Raw genomic sequence first — 15,475 nt, 5'->3', positions numbered from 1 at the left:
CCCTGGTGGAAACCCACACAGACTCAGGGAGCACATGCAAACTCAACACAGTCACCTAAGGCTGGAATTGAACCTGTGTTGCTGGCACAATGAGGCTGCAAAACTAACTACCGTGTCTGTGGTCTCAATCTGCATCTTGTCACTAACCTAGATCTTCAGTCTCTCCACCTTCAATCCTGACCACAAGACAGCACCCCCCAAAATCCTACCCTCTTTCAAAAGGCCGGCATGGGCACAATGGAATGATGGTTTCCTTCTGTGATATCTGATTTGGGTTTTAAGGTGGTAATTGTTTAATTCTACTTAAATACCTTATTTTTTAAATGTCTGGACAGCTTTTCTACATCAAAAATGGTTGTGTTGTATTGGGTGATTCAATGAAAAATTCAGGTTGAATTTCTCCTCAAAAAGATCATTCAAGCTTTTAGGAAATCAAGTCCCGGCATGTTTGCAAGTGTGGTGCAAACCACTTGCTAGTCCTGAGCATGCACCTTTTTATGGTACCCAGAAAATAATGGAATATAGTTGTTACTCTAGTTCAGGAAAAATCAAAATCACGTTGACTTGTATGATACAACCACGCTTTTAAGCAAGCAAATAGGAGATAAATGTTTTCTACTTCTCACTTTCATAATTAAACAAAGAACTGAGGAAAGCAGACAGTAAAGATTTTTTTTTGAAAAATGTGGTGCTGGAAAAACACAGCAGGCCAGGCAGCATCCGAGGAGCAGGAGAATCGATGTTTCGGGCATAAGCCCTTCTTCAGTAAAGATTTTTTGATTACTTTGTACTGAAGCATTCATCCAACTGTACATACATCCTTACAGATACACAAGTGGAACTGTTTCTAGCATCCATTTCGATATAGAAATTAACTACCTAATGATAGAGAAAACTAAAATGTGTTAGATAAAATCTAATGACATGCTTTCTTTTTAATAATTGTCTCTTATAGATACATAAATGAAGCTGAGCATGGTGAACTATCATATAGACAGACAGATATGACTGTGACAAAGTCCTGGAAATCCCATGAAAAAATAGTTTATCATGAATCTCAGAAATAAGTAACTGATCCTCCACAGTTAATTTGCTGAAGATCAGATACCATAAATCCAATGCAACTGAGCCCTAAGGAATGATTTGAATGTGAAACATTACATGTTCTGTTCTCTATATGCATACTATTTAAATGTTGAGTGTTTTCGGTATTTTCTGTTGTGTTCCTCATTCCCATTAAACTATACTGAACAAAAATGTTCTCATACTGAGTTACAGACCATCCTTATAATTGAGACAGATACCCATCCCAAGATGACTCCTCATTACATAATAAGATCTGGCAGAAAGGAAATAAGGAGGGCTAAATGAAGGAAGGAAAGGATAATGTTAGGTAAGATACAAAAACAAGCCTTAGCTGTTTTGCAAGTACTTTGAGGGTAAAAGAGTAACTAGAGAAAGAGTAGGGCCATTAAGAACACAGTGTTTATTAGTGAAGCTGGAGGATAAGTTCTAAATAAATACTTTGTATCGGTATTCATTAGTGAAATGGACGATTTGGGTTTAGAAATCATGGAGAAGGACTGTGAAATACTTAAAGACATTAGCATAGACAGAGAGGAGGTCCTGAGTGGACTGACAGGTTGAATAGTTGTTAAATCTCCAGGGATGAATGAAATGTGTCGCTAGGTTGTAGAGTGAGGGAAGGGAGGAATAGCAGCGGCCTTTGGCAATAATTTTCAATTCCTCTCTGGCCAGAGAAAAGTTGCCAGAGAGGACTGCAGGACAGTCAATGTGATACCATTATTCAAAACTACATCAGGAAACTACAAGCCAATCGATCTAACTTTAGTGCGGGGGAAACTATTGGAAGCAATTCTGAGGCTCAGAGTTAATCTGCATTTGGAGAGGCAAGGATGAAGCAAGAATAGTGAGCATGGTTTTGTTCAGGAGAGGTCATGTCTGATCAATTTAATTCAATTTTTGAAAGATATATAAATGAGGGCAATGCATTTGACATAGTCTACTTGGACTTCAGTAAGGCTATTGATAAGGTCCTGCATGGGAGACAGTTTGCGAAATTAAGAATCAATGGGATCCAAGGAAATTTGGTTAATTAGATTCAGAACTGGGTAGTGGCAGGGAGCAGAGGTTAATGGCCAATTTTGTTTTGTGATTATAAGCATGTGTCGTGGAGTTCCGCATTGTGCGGTGGATGTAGGTTTGCGCGCTGAGCTGGAAGGTTCATTTCCAGACGTTTCGACACCCTACTAGGTAACATCTTCAGTGGGCCTCCAGGTGAAACACTGTTGATAATTCCTGCTTTCTATTTATATGTTTGGGTTGGTGATGTCATTTCCTGTGGTGATGTCATTTCCTGTTCTTTTTCTCAGGGGGTGGTAGATGGGGTGCAACTTGATGTGTTTGTTGATAGACTTCTGGTTGGAATGCCATGCTTCTAGGAATTCTCGTGCATGTCTCTATTTGGCTTGTCCTAGGATGATGTGTTGTCCCAGTCGGAGTGGTGTCCTTCCTCATTTATATGTAAGGATACTAGTGAGAGAGGGTCATGTCGTTTTGTGGCTTGTTGATGTTCATGTATCCTGGTGGCTAGTTTTCTGCCCGTTTGTCCAATGTAGTGTTTGTTACAGTCCTTGCACAGTATTTTGTAAATGATATTAGTTTTGCTTGTTGTCTGTATAGGGTCTTTCAAGTTCATTAGCTGCTGTTTTACTGTGTTGGTGGGTTTGTGGGCTACCATGATGCCAAGGGGTCTGAGTAGTCTGGCAGTCATTTCCAAGATGTCTTTGATGTAGGGGAGAATGGCTGGAGTTTCTGGATGCACTTTGTCTGCTTGTTTGGGTTTGTTGCTGAGAAATCTGCGGATTGTATTCATTGGGTAACTGTTCTTTTTGAATACACGGTTTAGGTGATTTTCCACTACTCTGCATAGCTCTCTGTGCTGCAGTGTGTGGTGGCTCGTTGGAATAATGTTCTGATGCAGCTTCATTTGTGGATGTTGGGGTGATTGCTTCAGTAGTTCAATATTTGGTCCGTATGTGTTGTTTTTACATCCAGAACCTCAACCTGAGCTACAAATCTTCTCAAACTCGTCGGGACATTACTGTTTGGGGTATATATAATGACCTAGACTTGATTGTGGAAGGTTTGATCAGTAAATTTGTGAATGATATGAAAATTGGTGGGGTAGTAAAAAGTGAAGAGGACAGCCTTAGATGACAGAAGGATATGGACTGGCTGATCAGATGGACTGATCAGTGACAAATGAAATTTGATGCACATAAGAGTGAGTTGATGCATTTGGGCAGGACAAAAAGACAATGGATACATGATGAACAGTAGGATCCTGGGGAGCACTGAGGATCACAACGACCTGACTGTGCATGTACTTCAGCCTCTTAAGGTAATGTGACAAGTAGATAAAGTGGTTAAGAACAGAGAGGTTATGACTAGCTTCCCTACAGCGTGGAAACAGGTCCTTCAGCCCAACACGTCCACACTGACTCTCTGAAGAGAAACCCATCCAGACTCATTTCCCTACATTTACCCCTGACTAACGCAGCTAACACTATGAGCAATTTAAAAAGCCAATTCACTTAACCTGCACATCTTTGGACTTTGGGAGGAAACCGGAGCACCCGGAGGAAACCCACGCAGACACGGGGAGAATGTGCAAACTCCACATAGACAGTCGCCCAAGGCCAGAGTCGAACCCGGGTCCCTGGCACTGTGATGCAGCAGTGCTAGCCACTGAGCCACCATGCCACCCCCAACTGCTGTTATGCTGGAACTCTTTGAAAAAGGTGGTTACACCACAGCTGGAGTATTGTATGTAGTTCTGGAATCTACATTATAGAAGGAATGTGACTGCACTGGAGAAGGCACAGACAAAACTCATCAGGATATTATCGGGCTGGAGAATTTTCGTTATAAAGAGATTGAATAGACTGTGGTTTTCCTTGGAGCAAAGGAGGCTTGGAAGCATATGTTTGAGATGTATAAAATTAAAAGGAGCATGTATAGGGTAGACAGAGAGGAATATTTCCCTTTGTTACAGTGATCAATGATCAAGTAAAAAACAGGTAAGGGGCATCAGGTGCCTGTTTTTGACTGGCACCGACTTGATGGACTGAAGGTCCTTTTTCAGTGCTGTAAACTTCCATGACTCTGTGATAAAGATCCTGGTTTCAAGACAGTTAGGCTGTTGCCTGCTCCCACCTGGTATTTTATAAATAAAATGACTTAGTTACACAGGCAGCATGCATTTTCATATCATGTCCAAATTAAAAGGAGGCTAAATTCAAATCAAACCAATTCACTACAATATGTCCAAAAATATGTCCAAACGTAATCCATTCTCAGTTTTCTTGAGGATTTTTAAAAATGTGACTGATGCTATATGAATATTACATTTCACATGTGTGCTCAAAGCGATAGTGTGTGAAGAAAATTTGGGCTATTACACAGCGACATCTCATTATGGTACTAGACCACCTTCACAAACTAGCTCATATCTTTAACAAGATGCCTACCTGCTTAGTGTCAGGCGTCATTAGATTGAGGCTGCTGGTTGAAATATTCAGAGTGATGTTCATTCCAGCAAACTGTAGGTTGCTCTTACCAAGTACACTAGACAATGCTTTACTTGGTGGCTGTTGAGGCAAGTTACATAGAAACTATTACCCAAGCTGCAGGAAGACACTATTAAAGATAACTGTGACCTCTGTAACTCAGCTCCCTCTTCTTCTTGAATTTTCTGCCCCCAAAGTGAGGTCCTTTATAATTATTTGCTGAAACTTAGCAAAGTACTTTGATTTTTCAGCATAGGTAGGGCACAGAGGCAGGCTCGGTCTGCCCCTGCCAAAACAGGATCAACCCAATATCTTTTATGTTCATCTGGGGCACACAATAGATATCCAACCAACTGAGCTAGCCAACACTTTATATCTTATAAACTCACTCAAATTCCAGAGATTTCTTTTAATTTGAGATTAGATTTTAGATATCTGAAAAGCCGAATTAATCACTAAAGTTTCAGTCATAATCCTAACTATTATAAAAGAAAACAGAGGTTAATTAACTTATTTTTATTTATTCTCAGGGCATGGGCATGACTGATAATATTGGACTTAATTGCTCCTTCACCGACGCACTATGGAAAACTATTGCTCTTCTTGAACTGCTAGTATCTTTAAAGGTCTTCCCAGATGCTGTATAGCTGGGAGTTCCAGGATTTTATCCACGATGGTGAAGAAAAATTAACATATATATAAGTCTGGATATTGCCTGACTTGAAGAGGACATTTGGGGATGATGATCTTCCCATTCACCTGATTCTTCATCTTTCTAGATAGAGGTCATAGCTTTTGGAGATGCAGCTAAAAATCCTGGTAGGTAACTGCAGGGTATCCTACGGTTAGTACATACTGTAGTCACAATATGGTAGTGAGAATATATGAAATATGACCAAACGGTTTCAGACTGCTTAATTTTTTATTTCTTAAAGCTCCTTCTTACAGAGCACAAAGCAATTATGGCAAAAATGAAGGGAACTATAAATCATTTCTACTTTGTTATGCAACTATGAAGCATGTAGGCAGAGGAGGGGAAAGACCTATTAGTAATAAGTAGTGCACCACGAACTGAAAAAAAAGCATAAATCTTCTGAATGTTTCTTGCTTCAAAACACTCTGTTAAAAGAATAAACTTCAATAATTCATGCAAGAATCAAAATGATAGTGCTAACTCCATGATGCTATGCTTCTAGCTGGGAGTGAGAGTCAGAGATTAAGGACTGCAATGTTATAGAACTATCTCTTACGTTTCTGTCTATGAGCTTAACTTGCTTTTTGGGAGTACAGGGTCATTGAATTAACCCTTCCGAGACTGATTATTCAACATTATCACATGGCGGGAAGATTGCAAAATCAGCTTCTGTTGCAAGCAATGAAGATATAAAATAAGTTGTGAGGATACCTTTCTCTTTCGAAAAGCTCCTTTTGTGCCTGGTACCGCTTCACACACTCTACTGATAGCTTCTCTGGAAAAGAAAAGAATGATAGTAAGGACAGATTCTCTTATCAAAATAAACCCATATATTAACACTGTGTCACAGGCAATGCATAAAAATATATTAACTGAAGTATAAGTATATAAGTATATAAGATAATGGACAGTAGTTGCCAGTAGACCCCTCATAACCAGGCAAGATCATACCCCAATGGTAGGAGTAGACAGATGGAGGGCTGTATCAGTCCTAAATAGGAATTATCCAGTTTGTAGTAAGTGGAAGTTTGTGTACAGGGGATTCACCAGACGCAGGGAACTACAGTTGTGAATTTTGGGTACCTATCACAAGCTGGAGTTCCCATCTCAGGGTATGGGCTTTGGGTATACCCGAGGCCTTATGGTGGATTTGATATTTCAGAGAGGAGGAGTTAAGTATCAGAGGGCTTCTGGAGATATGGTATTGAACTCTGCAGGGGGAGAATCAGAGGCCTTCGGTGGGGTTCGCAATCAAAGGTCTGAAAGGGAAATCAGAAGTTTGGCTTAGAAATTGGAAGATTGGAGGCCTCAGAGAAAGATTAGGTGGGTGAGTTCAGATGGGTCAGACTGATGCTCAATCTCAATGGGTTTGCCAAGGCTGCTCAACCAATCCAGCAAAAATAAGGAAAAATGGTCACCCCATGGATCCAAAGGTGCTCACAAAGGATTTCCAAGACTCAGCTCTCTATGGTTAAATTCAAAACAGTGGAGCAAAGATGGGTTCTTGTGCCACAGATAGTGTCCCTACTTCTGTGGAAAGAGGCTTGGGTTCAAGTCCTATTTGCTTTAAAGGTGTGTAATAACATCTCTGAACAGGTTCATTAGAAAATATCTGAAACAAGATGCTTGTGACCCTCATTATAATATTAAAACTGACAAAACACCTTCTCAGAAGGGGTTGGTCATTTGGCTTCTCCTCCTGCCCCTACGAAAATCAGAGGTAGATAAATGGAGGCAGATTGAGATCAGGCCTCAAATTATGAACAGTTTAGTTTGTACCTAAGCCACTCTGCCAATTTTAGGAGGTTAAAACTCCACCAATTTGTTTATGAATATCAAATAATGGAAACATGCTTCTTGTGGTAATCATGAGTTATTGCATTTTTTACTGCGAATCTATAAAATAAAGTCAATCATGCAGACAAAGTGATAAAGAGGGAGCATGCATATAGAACATAACAGCACAGTACAGGCCCTGAAGCCCTCGATGTTGCGTTGACCTGTGAAATCAATCTGAAGCCCATCTAACCCAAACTATTCCATTAAGATCCATGTTTATCCAATGACCATTTAAATGCCCTTAAAGTTGGCAAGTCTACTACTGTTGCAGGCAGGGCATTCCACAACCCTACAATCTGAGCAAAGAACCTACCTCTCACATCTGTCCTCAATTTTAAGCTATGCCACCTCATGCTAGCCATCACCATCCGAAGAAAAAGGATCTCACTGTCCACCCTATCTAATCCTCTGATAATCTTGTATATCTCTATTAAGTCACCTCTCATCCTTCTTCTCTCTAATGAAAACTGATGATGTACAATGAAGTAGGTGAAATCTATGGAGCAATTCATGGAGTCATAGAGATGTACAGCATGGAAACAGACCCTTCGGTCCAACCAGTCCATGCTGACCAGATATCCCAACCCAATCTAGTCCCACCTGTCGGCACCCGGCCCATATCCCTCCAAACACTTCCTATTCATATACCCATCCAAATGCCTTTTAAATGTTGCAATTGTACCAGCCTCCACCACATCCTCTGGCAGCTCATTCCATACATGTACCACCCTCTGCATGAAAACGTTGCCCCTTAGGTCTCTTTTATATCTTTCCCCTCTCACCCTAAACCTATGCTCTTTAGTTCTGGACTCACCGATCCCAGGGAAAAGACTTTGTCTATTTATCCTATCCATGCCCCTCATAATTTTGTAAACCTCTATAAGGTCAACCCTCAGCCTCCGATGCTCCAGGGAAAACAGCCCCAGCCTGTTCAGCCTCTCCCTGTAGTTCAGGTACTCCAACCCTAGCAACATCCTTGTAAATCTTTTCTGAACCCTTTCAAGTTTCACAACATCTTTCCAATAGGAAGGAGACCAGAATTGCACGAAATATTCCAACAGTGGCCTAACCAATGTCCTGTACAGCCGCAACATGACCTCCCAACTCCTGTACTCAATACTCTGACCAATAAAGGAAAGCATACCAAACGCCTTCTTTACTCTCCTATCTACCTGCAATTCCACTTTCAAGGAGCTATGAACCTGCACTCCAAGGTCTCTTTGTTCAGCAACACTCCCTAGGACCTTACCATTAAGTGTATAAGTCCTGCTAAGATTTGCTTTCCCAAAATGCAGCACCTCACATTTATCTGAATTAAACTCCATCTGCCACTTCTCAGCCCATTGGCCCATCTGGTCCAGAGCCTATTGTAATCTGAGGTAACCCTCTTCGCTGTACACGACACCTCCAATTTTGGTGTCATCTGCAAACTTACTAACTGCACCTCTTATGCTCGCATCCAAATCATTTATGTAAATGACAAAAAGAAGAGGGCCCAGCACCGATCCTTGTGGCACTCCACTGGTCACAGGCCTCCAGTCTGAAAAACAAACCTCAACCACCACTCTCTGTCTTCTACCTTTGAGCCAGTTCTGTATCCAAATGGCTAGTTCTCCCTGTATTCCACGAGATCTAACCTTTCTAATCAGTCTCCCATGGGGAACCTTGTCGAACGCCTTACTGAAGTCCACATAAATCACATCTACTGCTCTGCCCTCATCAATCTTCTTTGTTACTTCTTCAAAAAACTCAATCAAGTTTGTGAGACATGATTTCCCACGCACAAAGCCATGTTGACTATCCCGAATCAGTCCTTGCCTTTCCAAATACATGTACATCCTGTCCCTCAGGATTCCCTCCAACAACTTGCCCACCACTGAGGTCAGGCTCACCAGTCCATAGTTCCCTGGCTTGTCTTTACCACCTTTCTTAAACAGTGGCACCATTTTTGCCAACCTCCAGTCTTCCGGCACCTCACCTATGACTATCGATGATACAAATATCTCAGCAAGAGGCCCAACAATCACTTCTCTAGCTTCCCACAGCGTTCTCGAGTACACCTGATCAGGTCCTGGGGATTTATCCACCTTTAACCGTTTCAAGACATCCAGCAATCCCCCTCTGTAATCTCTCACCATCTATTTCCCTACAGTCTACATCTTCCATATCCTTTTCCACAGTAAATACTGATGCAAAATATTCATTTAGTATCTGCCCCATTTTCTGTGGCTCCACACAAAGGCCACCTTGCTGATCTTTGAGGGGCCCTATTCTCTCCCTAGCTACCCTTTTGTCTTAATATATTTGTAAAAACCCTTTGGATTCTCCTTAATTCTATTTGCCGAAACTATCTTATGTCCCCGTTTTCCCCTCCTGATTTCCCTCTTAAGTATACTCCTACTTTCTTTATACTCTTCTAAGGATTCACTCGGTCTATCCTGTCTATACCTGACATATGCTTCCTTCTTTTTCTTAACCAAACCCTCAATTTCTTTATTCATCCAGCATTCCCTATACCTTACTAGTTTAAATCCTCCCGAGCAGTTCGAGCAAATTTCCCTGCCAGTATATTCCCTTCCAATTTAGGTGCAATCCGTCCTTCTTGTAAAGGTCACTTCTACCCCAAAAGAGATTCCAATGATCCAAAAATGTGAATTCTTCTCCCATACACCAGCAACTCAGCCATGCATTCATCTGCTCTATCCTCCTATTCCTGTCCTCACTAGCCCAAAGCACTGGAAGTAATCCAAATATTACTACACTTGAGGACCTCCTTTTTAAATTTTTGCCCAACTCTCTGTAATCTCCCTTCAGAGTCTCAACCTTTTCCCTTCCAATGTCGTTGGTTCCAATATGGACAATGACCTCCTGCTGGCCCCTCTCCCCCGTGAGAACATTCTGCACCCTCTCTGAGACATCCTTGATCCTTGCACCAGTGAAGCAACACACCATTCTGCTTTTTCTCTGCTGGCCACATCTGACTTCAGAATCCCCTAACACAATTGATCTCTTGGAAGCATTCGAGCCAGTCTCACTTTAAAACAGAAAATTGAGGATTGATTGAATTAATTATTGATTAAATTTTGTAGAGAGATCACTGACAAGACAAGTTTGCCAATATTTCAAGCAAAATAGTGTAGATGCTAGAAATCTGAAATAAGAACAAAACATGTTGGAAAAACATTGCAGTCAAGCCACTTTTATGAAATTTGATCCAGTTTCATTGGGTAATCATTGGCTATGCGATTAAATGCCAACAAAAAAGATTTTTTTTTTTAAAGCCAGTAGTAGTGAATACCTTGAGTAAGGATTTGAGACTTGTTAACCATTTGTTATTTGGGTGCTACAAGTACCAGTGGAGATACAAAACGGCATCTAAACTGTGGATTTAATATGCAAATTTTGGTGCTGGTGTTGCAAACATCTGCTAGCAGTATGCAAAGCAGGAAATAAAGATGTTAATCTGTGCACAAGGCAGATTTTGTGCTGCAATACCTTTTTGGAGCTCAGTGATCCAGCCAATGCCTTTGTAACCTCACATAGCTTGTGAAGGATGTTTTGATGATTCAGGTTTCTGCAGAAACTAGTTTTTTTCTCATATCTGACCAAGCTTGCCATATGAGCGATCTAACTGGTCTTGTGGCATCCATCACGTCTGATTCTGGCCCTATCTTACCACGTGCCATTCCAGAGCTACTTGCAACTCAGTGGATATCTGATAAAAGGCCAGTACTCCTTGTTCCTGCGCCATTTTTAAAGATCAATGTGCACCTGGATGAGCACTGACATTGCAAAACTGCCTGCTTGGTCTCAGACAGACTGAGAACATATTGAGAAGGGAAAGATTTTCTGATAAGGACAGGGAACTGAAGTCAATGTTAAAAAAGGGTGGTCCAGGGGAGAGACATCATGTTCCGGGTGGGCTGGCCAAGGTACTGCCAGATACTGGCAATCTAGTCAGACGTCACTACCTGATTCAATGCCATTCCCATGGTCTGAAGGAACAAGCAGCAGTATTGGAAGAAAGTCAATGACCTTCTCTGCTGTGCCTGGGTAAGTGCCACTTTCTTCTCATTGCTACCTCACACTCACTCTACCTCTGCTCCCAGACTCACCTCCCACCAAGGCTACTGCTTTGCCACTCTCACTATTGCCTGTAACATCTTCCCTCACTTACTCTGACCCCTACCCCCAATCTTACATGCCACTAATCCTACATGGCCTTTGCACAATCTACTCAACACCTCAAGGCCTGTTTTGCTCACCTGCACCAGCAACAACAACCATATTACCCAGTTCAATCTCATTCAATCCCTCCCTTTCTGTCATTATGGGAGAAAACAGGCCATAACAACACCCTATGCAGGTAGAGGCAAGCCTGACATTAAACTCTTCACCCTGTACAATGGCCAATCTTGGCTTTCTAGGGAAGACTGGGACTGCTCCTGTGGGGATGCAAAGGTCCAACAAGTAATTACCACTCTTTGTTCCACTACATCTCTCACATTAATCCAACGGTCAATGTCCTACCTTGTACAAACATCTAACCACTGGCTTGCAGGTACAGCCACCACTTCCACCAGCTCCACAAAAAAAAGCCAACTGTCCCAGAAGTCATCTCCTGGAATTCTGAAGATGAGGCCTTGTGGAAGCATTGAAAAGGCTCTCTCCTGCATCTCCTACCAGTCCAGGTACTGACGTCTCAGTGAGAACGTAAGGCTTAGAGAGGGTGGGAGCTCAAACTGGTGAGAAGCTCACTGTGACAGTTCATAGCTGGCCAAGGAAGAAACACTCCAGAAAGCTTTGCCTTCAGCCATCAGACACTGTAGAATGGTTGACTCCACCGGCATTCAAATGGAGTTGTCCACCCTCCCAATGCTGGGAAGTTCTTGTTCCAAGTTTCATTGGAGTCCTCCACATCCCTTGACACCTTCTGGTAGGTCTGCTAATGTACTGAAAATTTTTGACGTACAAACCATGAGCACTCATCTGTCAGTTGCTCCATTATTGTCCTCATCCACGTTTACTGAATCAGAGCTAACGGGAAAATTCATTCTTTCGCAAGCTGCCACCTGTGCTATCCTGGACCCCTGTCCTGGCTGAAGGCTCCTCGTGTCCAGTGTCTCATCACGTACAGATACCAGCTCTATTACATCCTGCTGCCACTTCCTAGCTGTTAGAATCCTCATACAGAACAATAGTGTTTAAACGTATATCTGAATTCCAATGAAAAGGCTATAGAAGATTTTACATTTTAAAACTTCAACTGTAATAAACAAGCTAAAAGCAACACTGATTAACATTACTGTTTTAGGTTAACTTACACTTTAAATTACAGAAAAAGATCACCTCTGTGACTTGTGATATGACTGTTTATCCCACACTACCATTATACTTTACTGTGTCCCTTAAATTGACACTTTGTTCTCCTGGGACTATTCTTCATTATTGATAGCCTGCCTCCTTTCCCTTTACCAGCTGTTAACTTCTAATTCCCCAGGACTAACTTTCATAGTAAAGATTACTCTGGAGTTTCCTCTCTCCATCCAAGTTGAGTAAATCCTCAAGCCTCATTTAAATCCCCATGAACTGAGCATGAATTTCCTGCTTCCATGTGGTGGGTAATAAAGGCAGCATTTTCTCTGCTTTTCATGCAGAGCTGGCTATATCTATCTCTGTTTCTCTCTCAGACACACAGATTCTGAAAGACTGCTGTTATGATGGTAGATCAGAACTCCAAAAGATTTCTAGACATTTATTGAAGTTTAAAGTTTAATTCCAAAATGTGTTGTTTCTAAAAAGAGGTCTGAAAAACTGCTGCTTTAAATTTGGTGACTGAGTCCTGCATGAATCCCAAGGGATATTACATATGTAAATTGTCAGGGAAACTTCAAACAGAGAGAAACTGAAGAGGAGATAACAAGGGAGCTAAGTATCTCTTTCGTCTTGGAAGAGAGCCACATTTATCGGCAAGTTTGTTTACATAACAGAAATGTACAAGTATACAAAAGAGGCTGAAAAAAAGTTTCAACTTCACTGGAATGAACTAGTGGAACTGAATACTCTTGGAATTATACCCTGCAATTGAACATTTTCATGTCATGAAGGTCACACTCAACAAACTATTGCTGAGCTACCTCTCTGTTGCAGGTAAATAACATTTCTCATGCTGAGCACTGCCAACCAGTTAAAAACAAAGGACAACAAAGGACACACTCTCACCCTGAATGCTAGATATTCAATCATAGTCAAAAACATCTAAAAGAACTATATTTAAAAGAACTATAGAATCTCAATCAATTTGCCACACAAAGAATTGTGAAGCCAACTGTTTCCACCATCAATGCTACTATTACCTTTACTGCAATGGCCACAATATTCAATTGTCCATTCTTCATGAACAATTCAGAGATTGATCCATATAAGCTTATATTGTATTTTAACTTTTTAAGTTTACTGCTTATTTCTAATTAATGTGTATATGTATTGTGTTAGTATTTCTTTTCTTGTATGATAATTAATAAGCTCATTCTTTTTGTTGATTCAAGAAAGCCTGGCTAAACCAACACCATTTAGAACATAAGTTTTTTTCTGTCTGGGAGAAAGGTACCTGCAAGGGAAAGATTCCTTTTCAAATTAATCTTATTGCAATCAATGGGTGGATAAATGAAAAAGGGGAGCCAGTTCATCTCTCCTCATTTGGGAGCTTCACAGTTCAGGGTCCCATCCAGAACCATAATGGATTGGGGAATCTTGCTCAGCTTTTTGCTTTCTGGGTTTCCAGACATTGGTGTGGTAGATTAGGCAGGGTGTTTTCAAATCTATGTTGTCAGCAGCCAATGTGATCTCTTTCATAAAACATATTTTTTTTAAAATCAGGTTTGACTCTGGTTTAGCCCTAATAGACTGAATGCCTTTGCACCACCCACCCCCAAACCCCCAAGACTTAAATTACAAAGAACAAAGATCAAAGAATAGTCCAGCACAGGAAGAAGCCCTTTGGCCTGTCATGTCTGCGCTGACACATGATGCCTTTCTAAACACCTTCAGACCCCATGCGGTCAATATCACTTCCTATTCAATAATTTGTCAAGATGCCTCTTAAATGTTGGATTGTATTTGCCTCAACCATCTCCTCTGACAGCAATTTCCAGGCACTCAGTATGAAAATAAACGGTGCCTGTCACATCTCCTTTAAACTTACTCCCTTTCACCTGGTAATTGACATTTCTACACAAGGAAAAAGACTTCAACTATCCAGTTTATCCATGCTTCTCATAATTTTGTCAACTTCTGTCAGGTCACCTCTTATCCATCAATGTTCAAGTGAAAACAAACCAAGGTTGTCCAGTCTCTCCTCAGAGATAATGCCCTCCAAACCAAGCAACATCCTAATAAACCATTTCTATACCTGCTCCAAAGCCTCCACATCCTTATGGTAATATGGCAACCAGAACTGTACACAAATTTCCAACAATGGCACAACGAAAGCTCTATATAGATGCAACATGAGTTGTCACGTTTTTCTGCTCTGTACCCTGACTGATGAAGGCAAGCATGCTATATGTGCCTTCTTGGCCACTTGTGTTATTATTTTCAGGGAACTGTGGACCTGTGTGCCTTGTTTTTTTTTGTATGTTGATGTCATGAAAGATTCTGCCATTTACTGTGTACTTATCCCCTGCATTAGATCTTTCAAATACATCACTTTGCATTTGTCCAGATTAAACTCCATCTGCTATTTCTCCACTCAAGTCTCCAGCCTATGTCCTGCTGTATCCTCTGGCAATCCTGCTCACTATCCACAGGTCCCCCAATCTTTCTGATGCCCACAAACTATCTAATCAAGCCACCTGCATTCTCCTCCAAATCATTTATGTATATGTTATAAAAAACAGGGATACCAGCACAGATCCCTGCCAAACACCACTGGTCACAGAGCTTCTGTCAGAAAAACACCCTTCAACCACTACTTTCTGTCTTCTATAACTAAGCCAGTTCGGTATCTTTATATTAACTCACCATGGATCCCATGTGACTTCAATTTTTGTATTAGCCTGCCATGAAGGACATTGTCAAAGGTCTTGCTAAAATCCATATGACCACATCTTAGGCCCCGCCCTCATCAATCAACTTTGTCACTTCATCAAAAAAGCTCAATCAAATTGCCCCAGAAGTATTCATGAAGGACCTCACCCACTTCCTCCAGCTGTATGCATAAATTCTAATCTTTGTCCTTGAGTAAACCTCTCCTTTCCTTAGCTACCCTCTTGTTCCTTATATATGTATACAATACCTTGGGATTTTCCTTAATCCTGATTTGCCAAAGATATTTAATGGCCCCTTTTAG

General features: G+C 41.1%; 1 protein-coding gene across 2 annotated transcripts in view; it reads right to left on the bottom strand.

Moving 5' to 3' along the window:
* Positions 1-15,475, bottom strand: part of shc3 (SHC (Src homology 2 domain containing) transforming protein 3) — a 289,678-nt gene that overhangs the window by 99,990 nt on the left and 174,213 nt on the right. For both annotated transcript variants that reach the window (XM_043713812.2, XM_087997227.1), the window contains exons 3-4: positions 5,998-6,061; positions 4,554-4,673 (exon numbers count right to left, since the gene is read on the bottom strand). In XM_043713812.2, coding sequence (XP_043569747.2) covers positions 4,554-4,673; positions 5,998-6,061 — 184 coding nt within the window. The remainder of the gene's footprint in view (positions 1-4,553; positions 4,674-5,997; positions 6,062-15,475) is intronic.

This window comes from Chiloscyllium plagiosum, unplaced genomic scaffold (genome assembly GCF_037043375.1).
Source record: "Chiloscyllium plagiosum isolate Xiang-an unplaced genomic scaffold, Cpla_swu_hap1 HiC_scaffold_2, whole genome shotgun sequence".
Classification (NCBI taxonomy): Eukaryota; Metazoa; Chordata; class Chondrichthyes; order Orectolobiformes; family Hemiscylliidae; genus Chiloscyllium; species Chiloscyllium plagiosum.
Note: the sequence above shows the minus strand (reverse complement) of the source record. Positions and strands in the feature narration are given on the sequence as shown.